At 37.0% G+C, this 21480-nt stretch overlaps 1 protein-coding gene across 1 annotated transcript; it reads left to right on the top strand.

The window, feature by feature from the left end:
- Positions 1-1604: 1604 nt before the first annotated feature.
- FMR1NB (FMR1 neighbor) lies at positions 1605-20530 on the top strand (the record flags this gene model as incomplete). The annotated part of the gene is made up of 5 exons (XM_081126344.1): positions 1605-1926; positions 3463-3582; positions 7294-7434; positions 8776-8872; positions 20359-20530. 5 exons carry the CDS (start codon positions 1605-1607, stop codon positions 20528-20530), a joined length of 852 nt encoding a protein of 283 aa, XP_080982470.1.
- Positions 20531-21480: the final 950 nt, after the last annotated feature.

The raw sequence follows: 21480 nt of genomic DNA, 5'->3' as shown, positions 1-21480 counted from the left end.
CAGCTGGCCTTGATTGAGAGCTTAGCCTTGCCTGGACACCTCCAAGGCCAGCACAAGGAATAGCAATCTGCAGATCAGTTTTTAACTCATGCTAGGTGGCCTTGGGCAGGACACAGGTGGTGGGTGGCTTTGGCCTGCACCTATCAGGAGGCCCTAGATTGAGCACATCTTGTGGACAGCTTTAGATTATGCCAAAGCACCACCCAACCACCTTCACAAGCAACACACTCAAGGGGTGGACTCAGCGGGCACCAGAGCCTGAATGACATGAAGAAGGCTGCTGTTGGGTGGCAAATGTTCATGAGTCTTCCAAGTTTCTGCATGTGTCTGGAGAGCTTTTGTTCTTTGTCTCTGACCCAATAGTCTTGCATCCTTTGCAAGAATCTATGAAACTCTGTCAGGCTACCTTGTAACTCATGAATAGAGTAAAACGTCAGACATTTCACAAGTTCCAAGCAGTAGTTTCAAGAAGCTGTTAATAGTGTTTTGTGGTACAGGCATCTTCTGGTCCAATTAGTTTGTGAAAAGTGGAGGCAAAAAAACATTTAAAATATAAAAAAAAGTAAAGGAGTTTAATTTATTAAAGGATGTGACTAAAAAATAAAGAGCATTATGAATTGCTCCTATATGTGAAGATGGGGTTGGGTGGAGTGTGCTAAGCTTCAAGAATTATTTTCATATGAAATCTTCTGTCCTCCTTTCCCCTGTGGAATGCCTATTTATATTGGAAAGAACATTCGAATAAAATTCAAGTAGCAAGTATGCCAGCATTACCTACACATCCCCTTTGCAGGCATGCCCAAGCTAAGCAATTTAATTGGATTTTCCTTAAGGATCAGATTTTAGAGGAAGAAAGGGTGTTAGAGACAATGCTAACTCCCTCATTTTATACATGCAGCATGGAGTCCCAGCAAGAGGAATGCAGTTAGGGTCATCCAATTCATTAGTAGCAAATGATGGGAATACATGTAAGTGTTCTAAATCACTGAGTATTTGTAACATGCTCTCATGTTTCCTATAGTTTCATAAATTTGTAACTCAATCTTAAGGTCTCTCAAGGCAAATACCATTTTGTTCCAGTTAAAAGGTCCTACTGAAGTGTAAGAAGCTGTTGAATATCTACCATATTCAGTATAGTTACTGTGAGTAAGGAACTGATTTCTTAATTATATGAACTTTTTATTAATCAAAATTTACATTTAAATAGACATATTTGGCTAGTCGATACAGTAATGAGTAACTGTAGTGACTATAGGCACTACAGTGCCTGTAATAGGACCAAATCTGAGTAAGAGTTAGCAGTCAAAGCTGGAGTCTGAATAACATAGAGGCCATTTTGTTGATCTGTGACAAACCGCCATGATCCTGGAGCGGACCTCAGGCTCCATTTATTCATTCAGTAATTAACAAGTAGTAGAAACGGTAGGCCTAGAGTGGGGGAAAGGGCACAAGATATCCAGCCGGCTGTTAAAAAGGAGCAGGGCCTGAGGACGAGGTCTGGCACGTGGTGCCCAGGGGTAGCACGCATGCGTCAGCACCCAGGGGCTTGTGGGTGAAGGGCTGTCGGCCGGGAGGCATCTTGTCGGCTAGTCAGAAGTAGAGCCATGCCTTCGGAAGGGAGATGCTCGAAAGGGAAGACCAGGGGAACGACCAGGCCTTTAAGAGGGGCGCGCGTAAGGCTGGTCAGATGTGATGCCCCCTATGCTGCCGAGAACCCGGCGGTGGCGTCGCACCTAAGCGGCAGCAGTAATCTTGGACGCCATCCCATCATGGCTGCTACGCCTCAGCCTGGCTGGCAGGCGTCTGTGCGCGGCCTCCAAGCCGAGAGGCGCACGTCTCTGGAGAAGATGTGGGGCCACAATCGCTTGGTCCTGTTCCTGCTCATCATCTCTGTCGTGATGCTGCTGTGCTACTACTTTGTTTTGCGTGAGTATTCTCTCTGGACCCACCGAGAGGCCACCCACGAGCCTGCCCTCCCCTCTCCTCCGCCCTACGGGCCTCTCTCACCCAATCTCCCTTCATAACCAACCTTACTCCCCGCAGAAAGGCCTTCTGTCTCTGACTTTACCTCACCAAACACTAACCTACCTCACCGCCCCACCTGTCTTCAGCAGATGGCATGCTCTCTGGAGTTGCTCCAGGATATTGATCCCCCAACTCCAAGTACTCTAGCCCCTGCCTGACAGAGTTGACCACAGCCTGAGGTGAAACACAAGTTGCTGCAACTTCTCTAAGTCGTGTCTAACCTGGCCTATCTTTCATAAAGCCCTCCAAATTTCTGGTATATCAATGGCAGATGGCATCCTTCTTGGTTCTCTGGGTTTACAAGCATTATAGATCTTTTGGTCATTTCAATGGGCATTTGAAATGGAGGAGGCAATTAAATATTTACTTACACAGGTGTAATCAGTGAAGGCCTGAACCAAAAGTCTCAAACATGTTTACCCTGCCCTCTACCCCTAGTTTCTTACCTACACAGAAATAGAATTATTTACAAATTAACTGGAACAGTATTCTCCAAACTGTGCTGTGAGTACCATGAGCATTACATGAGTTGATTATAGGTGGTACATAGTTAAATATCTTTGGATGTGTTTAACTTTTGCTATTTATGTATTTTAAAAGTATACAAAAAAATATACATGACTAGCATATCAAAGCTATCATGACACCAAACAAGGTTGATATCACTCACCATATGGCAAACTTTATAAAATCCCCTTTAACATCCCTGTTCTCTCATCCTTGGGAACAACCCCTTCACCCATTACTCTCCCCACTACCCCCCACCCCTGGCAAACACCAATCTGTTCTTTGTATTTATGAGTTCTCTGCACTATTATTTATAATACCAATGAATTTTAAACAACCTAAGTGCTTTTCTTTGCCGCAACGGTTTACTCAGTTGTAATAGAGCCGTATAATAAAATACTGTGAAGTTATTAAACATAGTGTTGGAGAATATTTAATGATATTGACATGTCATGGAAACAAAGGTGCATATCATTTCCCCTAATATGAGAGGGAATTATGCCAATGAAACTAAAAGCAGATTGTTTGAAGTAGTAAGGAAGGATACGAAGGTTTTGCAGTGTCTCCTAAGGCCTTGATTTTTATCAGTAAATAAAGAAGCCAACATGTTTTCCAAAAGTTTCTGTGATGGAGTCTGATTTAGTTAGAGTATATACTGTTTCCAGATAGTTACTTGATTGGGCCTCTGAATGGCAGTGCTGTTTGTGAGTCAAGTTCACTATTGTAAGTCACTTTACAGCACAACAATGACATGTACTGGCCTATAGTTTAAGCATTGTGACATTCTCAGTATTAATGGGACCTAATCTGTTATGAGATGCAAGTACAATATCTGTTAGCTCTTAGACTTTCCATTATTAACTTTGGGAGTCATAGAGAGTTTATAAATGTTTTATAAATTGGGATTAATAATTTCACTTTTTTATTAAGGGTCCTCGAATTCTGTGTCCAAAAGCGAATATATTCCATGGAGCAGTGAAAATCCTAATGGACAATCTCTGGAAAAAACTTCTGCGTGGGGAGCTCTGTTAAGTTTCTTCTTTCCGACAAGTAAGTTCTTGGTTGATTTTTTCCCCCCTCCTAATGTCCATGTTTTGAAAATAGTATTTAAATGTTTAGGAGGCAGTGTGATCTATTGGCATTGCAGTAAGATAGACCTGAGTTTTCATCCTGACTCTGCCCGTTGTCTTAGGCAAGATTACCTCTCTGAACCTCAATGTCCTCATCTTTAAAATGAAAATATTTACCACAAAGAATTGCAAGGAAGAACTGAGATAGCATTTTAAAGGAACTCCATATATGTCTGTTATATATTTGTTACTCTTTATAAAATACCTTTCTTTCACAAATATCTAAACCTTTCACAATTTACCTTAATGGCATTGCCTGAAATTTAGTTCCTGACCCAATTTTGTGAAATCAGTCTTTTGTGGCATTAAGGTGCTGTGTGGCTCTGATATACAGAACATATCTGATGTTTTCCCATCTATTTTAATGATAAAAATTTCAGGTTTCAAGTCACATCATCTTTTTGTGATTCTGTATATAATGTGTTTATCAAGCACATGATGATCCTTGAGAATTATTAACCACAAATAAACAATGTTTCATTTTGTATAGCACATGGTGCCCTTTCAAGGAGAAACTTTAAAATAAATTGACTTATATGAATTACAAAGATGAAGCTTTCATTAAAAATGATGCAGAATTTATTCTTACAATATTTGAAGTTCATATATAAGAAAAAATTATATTCATCGTTTAATCACAGACTCTAGCACTGAATTCTTCTGTGACCTTGCATAATTCTCTTCATGTTTCTCTATACTGGTTTCATGAAATACAAAACAGCCATTATAATACCTACTACCAATGAGAATAGCAAAATAAATGAGCTCCTTAAATAAATTAAAAATATTATCATGGTCAAATTGAGTGGAGAAAGAGAAATCTGAGAAGGTGGTATGTTGTGAAGCTAAAAGAATGGTTTAATTAGTGCAAAAGTTGGTCATAAACAACAACAAATGATAATTTAAGTGTTAGAGCTTATGAAGAGAGCAAATGGAAACTGTCCCATAGTTACCTATAACTACATTATACAAACACTGAAGTCACCTTTAAAAAATCTGAATAAGATACCTATCTGCATTTCCAAAATACTCCTCCAACCTGGCACAGTAAGTTGAGTCAAAACCAATTTTATGAGATGTTTTTGCCCAACAAAATCAAACTTCCATTTTAAGGGAAACATCTGACCTAAGTTAATTCAAATATTTCAAAACAGTAATTAAATATTTATGAATATATATATATATATATTGCTTTCTTTGAAAAGAATAACAAGTTCATAAAATGTGAGATAATTTTAACAAATTTATTCCCTCCCTTGTATAATTGAATATGAACACTCTTGTCATTTAAGCACTAAAACAAAAGTCTGTCTGTCATTAGGCTGTTGTTTGTAATGTAAAAGATTCATCTCTTATAGATTAAAGTAATAACCTTGAGACAGACTGGCATAGAAGCTTGAGAGGTCACATGATTCTTCCCCCTTTGGAGAAAATTATATACTTAAACCTGATAAAAATTATTCTACCCTTTCATTTTTCAAACTTACAAGTGTCTCTTAGTAATTTAAGTCTGGAAGTTAAATTTAGTATCTGCCATAAAGTTCATCAGATGCAATTTAAGTATAAAATAACAGAAACTCAGCATTAGAAGGACCTTAGAGATCATCTAGTCCTGTCTCTTCTATGACTTAAAATTTCTTCTATGGCCTGGCAGGCATGGCTCAGAGGTTGAGCATCAACCTATGATCCAGAAGGTCACTGTTCAATTACCTGTCAGGGTACATGCCAGGGTTTCGGACTCAATCCCCAATAGGGGGCGTGCAGGAGTCGGCTGATCAATGACTCTCTCATCATTGATGTTTCTCTCTCTCTCTCTTTCTCTCCCTTCCTCTCTCTGAAATCAATAAAGACATATTTGAAAAATATATATCTTCTGTGATTTCCATTCCTGGAAAGTGATCTTTCAACAGTGCCGATAGTGAGGAACTCAGCACACAGGAAGTCCATCCCATCTCTGACCAGACCCTGACTATTGTCACTCTTTTCTGGGTATGTGATGGCAAGCCTGAACATGGTATTTCATGAGCAGTCCTGAACATGGTATTTCATAGAGAGTCACTATGGCCCTGACAGATTTGAAGAACTGATAGCTTAGAGTATATAACAACAAAGTAAGCAAACTCTCACTCTGAAATGCTTGGGAAATGAATATCCAGGCCAACTGGTAATGCATTAGATTTGTGGTCTTGCACAAGTTACTGTGATCCTTTATGTGTTTTATTTATTATTTATTTATTTAAATCCTCACCCAAGAATATGTTTTTGTTGATTTTGGCGGGGGTGGGGGGAGAAGAGAGATTGATGTGAGAAACACCGATCGGTTGCTTCCCATATGCCCTTGACCAGGGATTAAACCTCGTTATGTGCCCTGACCAGGAATGGAATCTGCATCCTTTTGGTGTATGGTCAACGCTCCAACCAACTGAACCACTTGGTCAGGGCTATCTGTTTATTTTTTAAATGGAAGTTATAAAGCTCCTTTTTAGAATTTCTTGTGAAAATTAGGAGTACTGTTTGCAAAGCAAGGTAACTGGCCCAAATAGGTGGCCTAGTGAATAGTTGGCTCAGTTTTACCTTAGCATCAGGAATTGCCACTCTTTAAAGAAGAAGAATATAATAAAATAAACCATGAGGTAAAAATATGCTTATAACCATTATGTTGTTATTTGCTGATGTTGAGGAACTTTAAAGTCATCATAAAACGTCAGTGTGTAGTTGTCGACGGTACTGGAGATTGAACCTAATCTATACTGGCCATACTGTAGAGGTTTTATTTTTGAATAACAATCTGTTATCTGCCTTCTAGTTGTCAATTGTTTCCCTTCTAAAGTAGTTAAAAAATTAGCTCTTTGAACTTGCGAGTCTTACAGATTCGTATATGTATGACTTTATTGCAGTTGCAGGAATCTTGACATTCATGCCATAAATCATTGAATATTCAAAATTATAGAGTCATAACTTAAGTTCTAAAGGAAGAATCTTAAAATATATTGTAGTGCCAGTGTGACAAGTGTTCACAGAAAGTAGGTCATCTCAATAGTATCACTTACCTTACCTCTCTAGCAGTAAACTGTGTGCATTGTACGTTCCTTCTCATTGATGCATTCAATAAGCTTAGTAAAACTGAGTGAAAGAGGGGAGGGCAGGGTTTGGGTGGAGGGGAGCAAAGGGGGAGAAATGGGAGATATCTGGGATAATATCAAAAATAAAATATAATTTAAATATAAATAAAATAAAATAAATGAGTGAGAAGATATCTGTTGCACTTTTTTTTTAAAGGGGTTAGTTTTAAGGGCATTTTGGCCTATTCTTGTTATTTAGCTCCTTCTGTGTTATATTTATGTCACTACTACTTGGCTTACAATTTATAGCCCTTTTAACCACCTTACCAATGAGCTGTTAATTTATGTTTTTCTGCAGTTCATTTAGAATAGAAAATGTGATGCTAAATAATTTTGTGGTAATTTTTAGTTTAACTCTTATTTTTTCAGCATTCATCGCTATTTGTATGTCATTCAATCTTTTCTTTAAATGTACCAGCTTAAATGTTTGTTTTTTGTCTTGCAGTAGTTATTTTAATTAGGAAAAATGGTTATTAATCACGCTGAATTTTTTTGTTTGTTTTTAAAAGCATGTGTTGTAAAGGAGAATCAGGAGGTGAAGGCTTGCAATAATCTGCAAAATCTTAACAAGAGTGAGTGTTTGGAAAACAAATGCTGTTATTCATCATTTGGGACCAATAACTTCCGCTGTTTTGCCCCACTAAGTAATAGTAAGTTCATCCTCTTACATTTATTGTATTTCTATTTTAAAAAATTAAATAACCAGGTCACAATGGCATAAATTTAAATTTGGCTCTCCCAGCTTCACACTTAAATGGGGCTCCCAGCACTAGAGCAATACTGTCTATAGAATGTCCTGCGGTGGCCAGGCCTCTATTCATGAGCAAATTTTGCTTAGCCATTAAATGTGACTATGGCGGTTCGAAGTCAGTCTCTTCTTTTGCTATAGCCACTATCTGTCTTGTTCCAAGGATTCTGGGCTCTATGACATGTAACTGTCAATGCCTGGGAGAATATACCAATCAGACATGCCTTAGCTTACTTTTCTCTTCCCACTTACTCTTCCTTGGTAGACTTCTTCCCATTTATCTTATTTTCTGCATCTCATTACGTGACAGTAGACTTAAATGTTTCTTGTTAAGGTCTGTGTATTAGTTTCTCTTGGTTTTACTGTTTTTGAATTAGGTTCTTCTATTAAAATTTTTATTCTTTTCAAAGTTTTGAGAACTAGACAATCTGTTTTTGCTCCTTCATTTGGATAGTAGGGACATATTACCAGTGAGTCCCATGATGGACATATTTGATATGATTAAACACTAACAAATACTACAAAAGGATGCATGAAAAGCAATGTCTTGAGTTAATATAGTCACTATTTAATTTACAGTTCTTTGTTGAGCATCTAGTATTAATAATGGAAACTGAAATCTGATCATGAATATAGAATTGCAGTTTTAACACTGTTACATGGTGTTTATAATTTATTCATCAGTTTAGTCTTTATATTATGTGAGAAGAGACACTTGGTTCTTGTAGAGGGAAAAATTGAACCATGACTTATAATTCCCCAATCATATTAGAATGCATTTCAGGATAAAATATACTTATTCATCTGCACATTCTTGATATTTGTTTAATTTAATGTTTCATAATTTAGAAATAAACATTTAAGACACCATTCCTTTATCAAGTTAACTATTCATCGATTAATTCACTCTTTGAGTGCTCTAGGATGTATAACATATGGTCAAAGAAAGACACACTTAGCCCATAGGAAGAAATATGAATCATAATAATCTGTTAACAGAAACAAGATCATTTTGTTAAGGCTTCCACTGGGAGGCACATATTTAAGTGTAGACTTTAGTTGTGTTTCAAGAAAATTTCATAAACTCCTGCTATTAAAAGTAGCAAGTATATTTACCTATCACATGAATACCTCCTTATTTTATCTTATTAACTGAAAATTTTTATAAAGACTTTATGAAAGAGCTCAGATTTGCTTCTCTTGCTTAAGTCATAAAAATAACAGGATATAATTAAACCAACAGAGCCTTTGCAGATATTCCGGATGTTTGGGTTTGGTGTGTTCAGCATGATCATCCTGGGATGTTTGCCCATTTATTGCTTTTCTCTTCGCTGGAGAAGGTAGGCAAACATAAACTTTCATTTGCTGAATGCTGAGTATACTTGGATATTTCTGTGTAGATTCATTTATTCATACATTCCAGAAACACAGGGATTATGTTTGGGTCCCTTTTGTTTAAAAGAAGGTAGCTCAGTAAAAACCTAAAAGTAGAATTACCATCACATTTTAAAATACATGTTATTTTATTTTTCCATAAATTTAAGACATTTTACATAGTCTGTACATTGACTCATCAAACAAAATACCAATTGGATGAAAACTTAAATCTGTGAGCTGGTGAGAGTCGTGTGTGGAGTGGAGATGGTTTTAAACTGCAGATCAGAAGGATTCCCACAAATGCTAGTCTCCATGCAGTAGATGGTCATCTACCTTTGGGTCTTAAAGCCTTGGTCTGTCTTCAAGCCAATTTGTATCACATTTTCTCTTAGCATCTTATATAAAATCCCAGTGCACTATTAGCATGATACTTTTAGTTTATTTTTTTTTAATAGCTCCCCAGCTACTGGAACAGAGTGGGTGTGGAAGGACAGAGAAGGGCTGGGACTAGGTAGAGTGAGTGAGTGAGGTACTTGGAGCACAAAATTTAAGGAGGCACTCTCAGGTTTGTGCAAATGCAAGGTTGGCACTAACATGACTCTAAGAGTAAGTACCTCTGTATATTTTCTGGTAAAGTAAAGGTGCCTGTTGAGGATTAAACATGTTTAATGTTTTTATTCATGTTAATGAGGGAGTGGTATTTGAGTTACCAAAAATTGTTTAGATTTCACTGGAAGATTTAGACTTATACACATTACCTTATTTTCTGTAAAAATCATTGTCTTTTTTTCTTGTCTGTATCTTTTCCTTGAGTCTGATGAATGTGTCATTGTATTTTCAGTTCATAGCAAGGTGCCTCATATATAGTGGAAGCATAATATATTTTATTGAATAAATGAATGGCTCAACAAATAAGGAAATATAGTGGATGGAGTTGGCTAGCCTGGAAGGCAGTCCTATAGTAATTCAAACTTTCTCATTGCTCACAGCACTTTCTCAGAGCACTGTGAAGACACTGTTGAGTCACAGCCTTTCAGCTCTTCCAGTTTTCATATGACAATAGATTATTTTCTCAGTTTTTACTTGTTTTCCTATACTGAGTTGGTAATCTCTATTCCTAGGCTGCTCTCATTTTCTTTCTTTTCCCAGGTGTTTGGGAATAGGAGTGGACTTTTTGACACCTCCTTTCTTCCCTCCAAACCTTCATTTCATACAAAGATAACCCATAAATAAAAATGAAATGATATTTGCTAGAAACTGGTGGCTAAGATAATGTCTTACAATTTAGTCTGTTATATAATAGGGCTGGTATAATAATTTCATTATGACATCTTTATTGTTTCTTTGCCAAGGAGTTTTATGAGGATGTTCAGGTACACTAGATTTTTCTCTAAAATGAATTCCAAAGGATTATTTCTGACAAGAATATATTTTCTTCCTTTTTGTACAGTATGAACTGGTTAAGAGACTGGAACAATGTGAAAAGTGTGTGTGTGTGTGTGTGTGTGCGTGTGCATATATTGAACACCATAAATTTTGGTTTACTATGATTAATTAATTAATTAATTAATTTTACTATTTTGTACAGCAGTCATATATTCCTTCAGTCATCCTGAGCTGCTTGTTGCATCCTCAGAGCAGGTGTCAGTTTCAGCTTGCTGCTTAGCTGAATTTCCAAAAACAGTGGCTGATTGAGGGTGCCTGGGGCACTGTCAGCTTTTCTTAGTAAGCTGATTTCTATTCTATTCTATTCTATTCTATTCTATTCTATTCTATTCTATTCTATTCTATTCTATTCTATTCTATTCTAAATTATTTTTCTATTCTATTCTATTCTATTCTATTCTATTCTATTCTATTCTATTCTATTCTATTCTATTCTATTCTATTCTATTCTATTCTATTCTATTCTATTCTATTCTATTCTATTCTATTCTATTCTATTCTATTCTATTCTTCTATTCTATTCATTTTATTATTTTTAATCCTTGCCTGACAATATTTTTTCCATTGCTTTTCAGAGAGTAGAAGGGGGAGAGAGAGAGAGACAGAGAGACAGAGAGACAGAGAGAGACATCGATGTGAGAGACACATCGATTGGTTGCCTCCCTCACACACCTGGACCAGGGCCAGGTAATCAAGTCTGCAACCCAGGTATGTGCCCTTAACCAGGACGAATCCGGGACCCTTCAGTCCTCGAGCAGACTCTCTGACCACTGAGCCAAACTGGCTAGGACCTAGTAAGCTGATTTTAGAGGCAAGGGAAAGAATTGTGTTAGAACAAGGATCCTGTCCTTGATAGCAAACAAGGAGCTAAAATGGAGTCCAAAGCCTGCTAAAACTCCCCTTTTGTGGGGAAAGATACCTCTTTAGAACTATCCCCTTAACTCCCTGTTTTTCATTTCAAAGAACAAAGAGATAGTTAAAATATTGCAGTAGGTAAAATAAATGATCCCATGAAAGGAAAATAGATGCAGCAGTAAAATCAATATGTAGTGGTTTAAAAAAGAAAAAGGAAGAAGCCAATCACAGTTTTTTGTCTAAATCAGAAGGGCTAAAAGCTAAATCCAGATCTACAGTAACATGATCTGGGCCTTTTTGTTGGAAGAACACTTGAGAAATTGGAAGATACTCTTAAGCTCGTCCTCCTCCTGGATCCAGTCCTATAAGTCAAGTATACATTTCTTCAGGAGAAAGCTGTTGTAGCTCTCCTCTCTTGACCTTCAGTGGTAAGCCAAAGTAAATGATGTTTTGACATTCCCCAGCTTCTGCCATTTGGACAGTGCTTCTTATTTATAGATCACCTAAGGAGCTAACAACTGGCAAGAGTTGGAGAAATGAGAAATGAGAAGTAATATGAGAAGGTAGGAGAAGTGAAAGCAGTTTAGATGAAGAGGATAATCACTTTCCAGTGTCAAATGTATCTCATTCTTTTGGTGCCTAATTCATGCTTTCCACAATTTGACCATGTCCAGTCACTGTTTGCTTGTGTTAGGTATTGTGGAGGGTACAGAAATCTCTAAGGCATAGGCCCTACTTTTAAGAAGCTTAAACCTACCTTAAAATAGTCCCAAGCATGACATGTTAAATAACAATATAAAATGGAATATAATGAAGAACTAAAATGAGTGGTGGCAATGACTTTTAAAAGTTCAGAGGCAGTGAGAATCAGGATGAGTCAGAGAGGGCAGGGTGAACTCCAGGGTGGAAGTACTATTTGAGCTGAATTTTGAAGAGAGGACCAGATTTAGGTTAAGTGGGGAGGGGACCCTCCCACGTAATTCATTACATCCAGAAGAAGTGTCCTCTCTATAGACCCCTTAACTGCTTGTCATTTCTAAGTAGAGGTGGCTGAACTTTGCCACTAGAATAATCTATAACTGAATCTCTAGTTTACTTCCAGTTGACTTGAGTTCAGGTGCTCAGGCACAGAGAGAGCTCAAACCAGCTTGAACTCGTTATACATTATAAAAATGGGAGCAGAGCACATTAGTAAAAAGCTTTCTAAGAATTTGCTGAAAATAGCCTTATTAAACTCCCATATAAGATGTGTTTTGAAATTGATTACATCCTCAAGGTTACTTAAGGTCTATTTTTATTCTCATTAATAAGGATCAGAAGCCTCATTAGGTTTGTCACTGGCAGGCTTAAAATTTATGTAGATATGAAGGAAGGAAAAGATCAGGTGGATGGGGGTAAAAGGAAGCAGAGGAGGGTGGCTTCTAGGGGGAGAGAGGAGTAGGGGTTGGCCAAATTGTTCCCATTATAGTTATAAAGTGCCAGTGACATTAGTCTGAGTGGCAAATTCAGTTTCTAATCTTTATCCAGTTTTAGATAAAGTTTAATTTGTACGCATATGCCAGTTAAGCATCTGTATAATGTGTGTACATAGCTTTGGTAAGATGAAAAATTAAAAGGTTATAATACCATGCCTATTAAACTTAGATAACTGCATTTTCATATTCTTTTTCTTCCTATCAGATTGAATTTGTAACTCTGAATTAAGAAAAAAATTCAAAACTCATCCTGAAAATGACAAAACTGTTTTCTTTCAGTTAATAAAAAATCCCATGCTTTTTAAGATTGTAGATCATCTGATATACAGATGATGTAAATAGCACATCTCCCTTACACTTTCAATGCTGCTATTTGCCAGATGGCTATTACTGAAAGTTTCTACATTTAGACAAATCCTGCTGTGTGATTCTCTGTATTATATTGTTGTTTTCATTATGCAGATAGTCTTAATACCACTTACTTTCTTAGAATGGGAGGTAAAGAATTGGGAGTAAGTGTGTTGAAAACTGCCTAAAAATGATCACCCACTGAATTTTTAAAATAGGCATTTACATTTTCAAATTCCCATGTTTGTGTGTTTCATTATACTATACAATATAATTAGTAATCTTATTTTGGAAAGCTTTTTGCAGTAATTAGCCAACTGCTGAAAGGTTTCAAGTTCCTAAGATTATATACATATGAATTCAGAGAAAGGAAATAAAGCCTATAAATTTTAAAAGTATGACTAGGCTCTAAGAACTCTGATAAAATATGATCAGATGAGAATATGAGCAAACTGGAACCCTGCTCCTAACATGAGTCACTATAGATTTGAAATTTACATGAAGCTGGTTCTTCTTCTTAGACCCTGTTCAAGGTAATTTAGTTACTGAAATAATAAGAGAACCTCATTATATGTGGATTATATATCTGAGGTGTTCCCATTGCAAGGACTCCAAGGGCAGCATTTGAGAATTCTGGAGTAGTAGTTACTATTAAAAAGAACAGTTTGTTCCTAAGTAACTAATAACCTCATTGTCAAATGTAGTGGCCTTTTCTCAATTCCCATTTAACTTCACTTTTTTTTTTTTTGTCACTGTTGACTGCTCCCTTCTTGAAACTTTCCTTCCTTGGATTTCATTGTTCTTATTGTTCTGATCCATCTCAATTTTCTTTTCTTTGTTCTCCCAACTGTAGTTGTTTCCCAAAGCCTTAGTCTCATCTACCAAGAATTTTATAAGTATGTAGCAGAAAATACATTTAAAAAGATCTGTGCTATAGTTATAGTTCTGTATTTACTACCAGTTTTATTTTGAGTTTAACTTCTTTTGGTATTGGTTTTCTCATAAAACTAGAGTAGAGAATTGAGTAAGGTAATTGCTAAGGTCTTTTCTGACCATAATATTCTGTGCTTTTCTGGATGAATGACTCTTAAATCTGAATCCTGAAATTTTCAACTCTACCTGTTCCATATTTCCACCTGCCTTCGAGAATTAGATATTCTGTTAGCACTTTAAGTGCAACATGTGCAAAACTGAAGTTATCTTCTTTTTCTTCCAAATCATATCCCCTTGACACCTATGAATTTATGTCAGTGATTTCTTTAGTCTCCCAGGCTAGAAATCTTGGAGTCATCTGTCACTATTTACTTTATCCTTAATATGTAATATGTTCTCTTAGTCTCCCCATTATTATTATTTTTTTTAGTTTTTAATTACCATTTTTATTACCTATTTAAAATTTTTTGGTAATTATTTTTGTTTGTTTCCTTTGGAATGAACCTGGGATTTGCCTCTTATCCCATTTTATTGTCACAGCTTAGTTCAGGCCTTGTTATGCTTTCAACTGCTATTCTCGGTAAGTGGTTTCAGGAGAGGAGTGAAAGGGAAACAAGGTGTATTAGTCTTCCAGGGTTGCTATGACAAAATACCACAGAAAGGGGAGCTTAAACTATAGACATTTATTTTCTCACTAATCTTCAGGCTAAAAGTCCATGATCAAGGTGCCAGCTGGTTTGGTTTCCTGTGAGGGCTCTCTTCCTGGCTTGCAGATGGCCACCTTCTTGCTCTGTGCTCACATGACCTTTCCTTGATGTATGCAAGAATGGGGAGAGAGAGAAAGAACAAGCTCTTTGGGTTTAGTAAAAAAAACCTAAAATTTTAGCTTTTATAATGACACTAATTTTACCAATTGGAACCCCACCCTCATGACCTTATTTAACCTTAATCACTTTTTTGGAGGCCCCATGTTCAAATACAACCAAACTTGGAGTTAGGGCTTCAAATATGAATTTTAGGGACACAACCAATCAGTTCAAAACACAAGGCTAGTTAGTGTCTAAGGTCAAAGGCAGGATTGGGGACTGAGGAGGGTATCAGAATGACAATACCTGGGATGGGGCTGCCAATGGGGTTTGGGAGATGGCTAAGAGTTGAGTCTTGGAGAAGTTTCCTGGCACTTCAGTGAGAATGTATGGCTGATCTTAAGAAGGAGGTAGTGAGTAAGGATGCTTGTCAACCCAGTTTGGACATATACTTGGACTCCTAATCTACTTTCCTTCTAATCCAACATGTAAGGCTCTGCCAGACTACATGTGTAGTTTCATTTCTATATATCATTCAAGAACTTCTAATGCATCCAAGAATATTCGAAGCCTTGTGTTAGGTGCTATGAAGGATAAAAGGGTGAATCAGATCATGTTCTGTGCTCTCAAAGGACACATAGTCTAATAAAGGATATATACAAGTATCTAAGGTAGAAAGTCACACCCCATAAAAAGGTATAGATAAAAGCAATTAGTGTGTTTGGCGGTTTCCAGTTTATATAAAGTTTCATACACATTGTCTTATGTGACTTTCAAAACAGAGGTTCAGGGCCTTGGCTGGTGTGGCTCATTTGGTTGGAATGCATCCCATGCACCAGAAGGTGGCAGATTCAATTCCCATTCAAGGTACATGACTAGGTTGCAGGTTCCATCCTTGGTCAGGGCACATTCAGGAGGCAACCTAGCAATGTATCTCTCTCACATTGATGCCCCTCTCCCTCTCCCTCTCCCTCTCCCTCTCCCTCTCCCTCTCCCTCTCCCTCTCCCTCTCCCTCTCCCTCTCCCTCTCCCTCTCCCTCTCCCTCTCCCTCTCCCTCTCCCTCTCCCTCTCCCTCTCCCTCTCCCTCTCCCTCTCCCTCTCCCTCTCCCTCTCTTTCTCTCTCTCCCTCTCTTTCTCTCTCTCTCTCTCTCTCTCTCTCCCCTCCCTCCCTCCCCCCTTCCCCTCTCTCTCTTCTCTTTCTCCCCCTCCTTCCTCCCTCTATGGAATCAATAAAATAAAATTTTAAAAATATTAAAAACAAACAGAGCTGCAGGGAGATTTGTCCTCTTGCTCAAGATTACATAGTGATACAACAAGGCTTCATTCTGTCTCCTGAGTTTGTTGCTTTTTCTACTATAGGAAATAACAAGAATAGAAATGTAGATAAAATAACACAATGGAATCTAATTGCTTCAGATTTACTCAAAGCACTTTAGCTTTCAAAGTTATCTATGTTGGACTCATCCTATAGCTCCAATAATATTTCTTAGAAGACCCCATGTATCATTTGCTGTACCAGTATCCTCCTCCTCCTCTAGGAACATGTAAGAAATACATGTTCTCAGGTCTCACCCCAGACCTACAGAATCAGAAACTTTGGGTTTAAAGCCAGAAATTTGTGTTTTAACAAGCCTAACTAGTGATTCTCATGTACATCCTGGTTTGAGAACCACTGGTCTCTAGACCATGTGGTAGGAAACTCAGTAAATAATGATTGGAATAATCTAGTTATTCATTTCTGTGGATTTTCTATCTATGTGATGTTGCAAGTGATAAATTAAACTTATAAAGTTTCCCGTCTATAAAATTGATGCTATGTTTTTAACTGCCTTAAAGAATATATATTTATGTAATGAATTAGAGTTTATTAAGAAACATGGGAAAATCTACCTACTAGACCAGTGTTTCTCAAACTCTGGTCTTTAGTTGACTTCTATGGAAGTAACCTCAGGAATATTTAGTAATACAGATTCCCAGGCTTTACCTAAGAGATTCTGACATAAGAAGTCTGTGGTTTGGTCCTTAAATTTGTATTTTTTAAAGCACTCCACCTGAATCTAGTATGCAGGCCATTTGGAACTACATTAGACTTCCCAGTTCAGCCATTTTATTTACTGTTTCTTTCTATAAATACTTATTGGGCTTCTACTTTGGTCAAGGCACTTGACAGGTCTTGTATTCCTCTCCATTGGATCATCTTTCTGGGCAGTCTCATTGACCAAGTTATGAGCCATTTAACCCCATAACCTCAAAGTTCCCTAATGTACTCAGTTCTGAGGAATCTCTACTGTATTCTGCATTGGCCACTCACTTTTCATGCCCATATCCTGAACCTTGACATTTGTCAAAAATTAAACCTCTGAGGCTATGAAATGTAAACTTCAAAATACTACTCTTTAGCCAAAGATGCCTTGTCCTCTAGGTATTTCTTGTCTTTATTCTTGCTATACCTGTACTCATTGAGACCCCTAGTCTCTCTAACTTTATGTTTTCCCCTAGTTTTCTATATTTTTAATATAATCTGATTTTTTTAGCCTAGATCTTATTACCCCATACATTAATTAATCCATTCTTTCCAGCTCCTTTGTTTCATTGCAACTGAATCCATACACCACTTCTCTGTTTCTAGATTTAGGCTCCTAGGAATTCCTAGAGAAAGGAATTCTTACAACTGTACATATCTGTATCACTAGAAATTCCCAATGGGCCTACTTAGTGTTTTTAGGTACACCAATCCACTTAATGTTAACAAACAACATGCTGCCTCACCACTCTGAACTTTCCACAGTGTACTTACTCACTGATTGAAATGCTCTTATACATCTCCCTTTCTCCACTCTCCTTTACGTGGCTCAATCCACTTAGAATGCAGACTTCAGCTTAGTTGTCACCTCACCTAGAAAGCTTACCCCAAACCTCCTGCCCAGACTAGGTCAGGCTTCTTCCCGTTTATCTCCTACAGGTTTTTGCTTACCTCTACTTGGGCTATCTCAGTGTGACATATTTATCAGCCTATATATGTCTTCCCTTCTAAATTTTATGCTCCTTGAAGGCAGGTCCCATGCCTTATTTATCTTTATCTCTAGTTTTTAAAATAATGTTTATTTCATAAATGAGCAAATGTGTCTGTGAGTGAATGGATCTGGGATAAGTTAATTTGTACATTTCAAGTGTGAGTATGTTGACCACAATATATGACATTTTACATAAAAAGAAGAAAATCTCTAAGACACTTAACAAATAATTTCACCCCTAGTTTCCACCTTAGGCATTATCATTACATTTTGGCTAGAATATCTAGCTTTGGACCTCAGTAATGCATGTTAGAAGGCTGAATCTAAAACCAAATCTTCTGCTCTTAGACCAGTGAAATGGGTTCTGAAATAATAACACTGTTACATTTTTTTGTTAATTAACGTGAAATACAAACCATTAAATTTAAAATAAAAGTTACGGCCCAGCCGACATGGCTCAGTGGTTGAGCATCGACCTATGATCCTATGATCTGGGAGGTCACGGTTCGATTCCTGGTCAGGGCACATGCCCAGGTTGTGGGGGTGTGGAGGAAGCAGCCAATCAATGACTCTCTCTCATCATCAGTGTTTCTATATCTCTTTCCGTCTCTCTTCCTCTCTCTGAAATCAATAAAGATATATTAAAAAAAACCCCACATAGTCATTTTAAACATGTGAAGTAAGACATATTAAAGTCAGAGCATTAGAAAAAAGTGTAAGTCCCCAATTTTGTATATAAATTTCTGAAATTCAAATAGTTCTGCAAACCTAAAACTTTTTTCCTAACTCACTTGGCAGGAAAACTTCATCTGACTTAACCTGATATACTTCCCAGTTGTTATTTAATGCTTAGAGTAAATTCATATATTTTGTTGTAGAAATATTACTTCGTTAGATCATGAGATGCTGCCCAATACCCCATGGGAATGTCATGTAATATTCAGTATGTCATGTCATATTGCCTTTCTAAAATCCAAAATATTCTGTCAGGTGGGCACTAGACTATTAGGGGGAACACTTCGTAAGTTATATAAATGTCTAACCACTGTTCTGTACACCTGAAACGAACATGATGTTGAATATCAACTGTAATTGAAAAATAAAAAATAGAAAATAAAATTCAAAATATTCTGCATTCTGAAACACATATGGCCCCAAGGGGCTGAGAACTATATGGTTGCTTCAATTATTATTTTTTTGAGACTGTAGTTTACAGCTGTACAATATAAAGAGGCCATATCATATAAATATAAATTTGGTCTTCACCTAGTATTTCATTTATGCCTGGAGACTGTTTTGATGATTATTTGAGAAAAATATATTTATTTGTTTCATATCAGTCTTACTTAGTGGAGCTCAGTGACACCCAGTAATGCAGTTTTAGTGAAGAAAAGTGAGTATTACCTTCAAAGTCATCATTTCAAAGGCAGTCTTATCTATCTCTGGGCCCCACATGGTCAGAACCTGGTTATGCTGTATAGCTAAGCTCAGGACTAGATGTCCTATTCTGTACATTGAGCTAAGGATAGGGCTGTATTTGTAATTGCCTCTTCATAATCTTACATGCAAATATTTTTTCTTTTCTTTCTCTTGCGGGTTCCCATCCTTACCTCTTCTTTGAGCATTCCTATTTTTTCTCCTTGGCTTGTGTTTAGAGATTGTGCTTTAGATCGAAGCAGGTCTGGATTTGAATCCTGGCTGCACTATTGAGTAGTCTGGTGTTCTTGGGCAAGTTACTTTCCTTCTTTGTGCCTCAGTTTCTTCATCTGACAATGGAAATTATGAAAACAGTACCTGCCTCATTAAGTCTTCATGAAGATTAAGATCATGCACATGTAGTGCTTATACATAAGCCTTGGCACACACTTGTTATTACTAGTTATTATTTGCTAATGTTGCAGTGTGACCTTGGGTAAGTTATCCAAGCTCTTTAAGCCGCAGTTTAATCACTTGCAAAATAGAAAACACAATATTTGCTTTCTAGTGTTGTTGTGAGAATTAAATGAGATAAATTATATTAAGCCTCTGGCCAAGTTCTTGGCCTATGATAGGCTCTCAAGGCACTCCCCTCCACCCACTGTCCACACAAATGCAAGGAAGTACAGAACTGAATATCAAAGATAGCAATAGTTAGTGAAAGTGAAAAATTATAAAATTATAGGTGATAATGTAATGTGAACTATGACTATTTAGTACTGACGTTCATAGAAGGAAAGGATCCCTATAGGCTAGGAGTGAAAGGGAAAACTTCTTAGACAAATAATATATAAGCTGAGCCTTGAATTGTGGTTGATATTGTCAGCAGAGGGAAGTAGGACAGCATTCCTGTTGTAGAAGATGCAATGATCAAAATGATACTAAATAGACTACTAATAATGGTTATAATGATAAATGTGAGTGGGTCAAGTGTAATACTTTCTATTAGATTTATTAAATTCGGTGAGTTAAGCAATCAGGTCAGAATGTGTAGAGAGCTATGTGGGCAAATAGCCTTTTCCTTATAACCTGCCATTGTTATTGTTCTATCACTTTTGAGAAATAAAGTTTCCCTTTGAACTTTTAATATTGCAGCAAATGGGCTAATCCTTTACGAAGGAAAGCTAACAGGATTTTAAAGGGGTTGAAGAAGCAAAGAAACAAACTAAAGAGGGATGCTGAAATGCTAAGGGCAGCAATGGAAAATGAGGAAGTATTAAGTGATGAAAAGGAGCAAGAGAATAAAGGTAATGATAATAGAATATAAAGTTGAAGTACTTAATATTTTATTCTTGTTACCATCATCATGATTTGTTTAATGCTTATTTTTTACCACAAATGTTAGGACCACAGGAGTATCAACTTATGAAATGATAATGTCACTAGGGATATTTAGATGGACCAGAAATGTACAAAGTTATTTGGGTGCCACATTATTTGGTATACATAGTTCAGAATTTCAAGGAAACAATCAAATGACATCTGCCCTCACTGACTCTGAGACTCCATGATAGACACTCTTGCAAAATAATAATGGCCATAATCCCCCACATATCTAGAGGACCAAGCATATAGCCTCAAGAATATGACAGATCTGGGATTGAATCAGCTATCTACTCCCCAAATTTATCCAATGCAGTATTAGAAGAGATTGAGAGAGGGGATTCCAAAATCATACACCAAGGATGACCTGGGCCTCACTTGCACATGCTTGCATCTCCCCTAGCTTTGACCTGGGTCGTCTTCTCCTACAATAATTGTGAAGGGCCAAGTAAGAATAAAATGTTTGGTGAGAAAAGAGGTATACTTCAGGGAATAGAATACTGGGACTGGGAGTCAGGAAACTCAGGCCATTAACTAGTGGCGTTTCAATAGGCAAGTAACTTAACCCTTTACCTCCTTAATACCATCACTTGAGATTTTTCTGTAGCTTAAACAATATAATGTGTGCACACATGCTTTGAAAATTGCAACATGTAACTCAAATGTAAGGTGTTCATTTTTAGCCCCAGTTACAAAGAAGTAGAGGAGTGGAATAACAGACCATTGAATTTAGTGTCAGGAGACTCTGGCTCTAGTCTCAGTTATACCATTAAGTCTCTTAACTTTCTTGGGCCTCAGTTTACCAAGATGTACAATGAGAGGTTTGGACTAGATGAGCAGGAAAATTGACTTATCTCAAAAGAAACAAAAGAAAATCCTTATACAAAGTATTAT

Source organism: Miniopterus schreibersii (genome assembly GCF_964146895.1).
Source record: "Miniopterus schreibersii genome assembly, chromosome: X".
Lineage (NCBI taxonomy): Eukaryota > Metazoa > Chordata > Mammalia > Chiroptera > Miniopteridae > Miniopterus > Miniopterus schreibersii.
The sequence above is the reverse complement of the archived record's forward strand: the minus strand, read 5'-3'. Positions and strand labels throughout refer to the sequence as shown.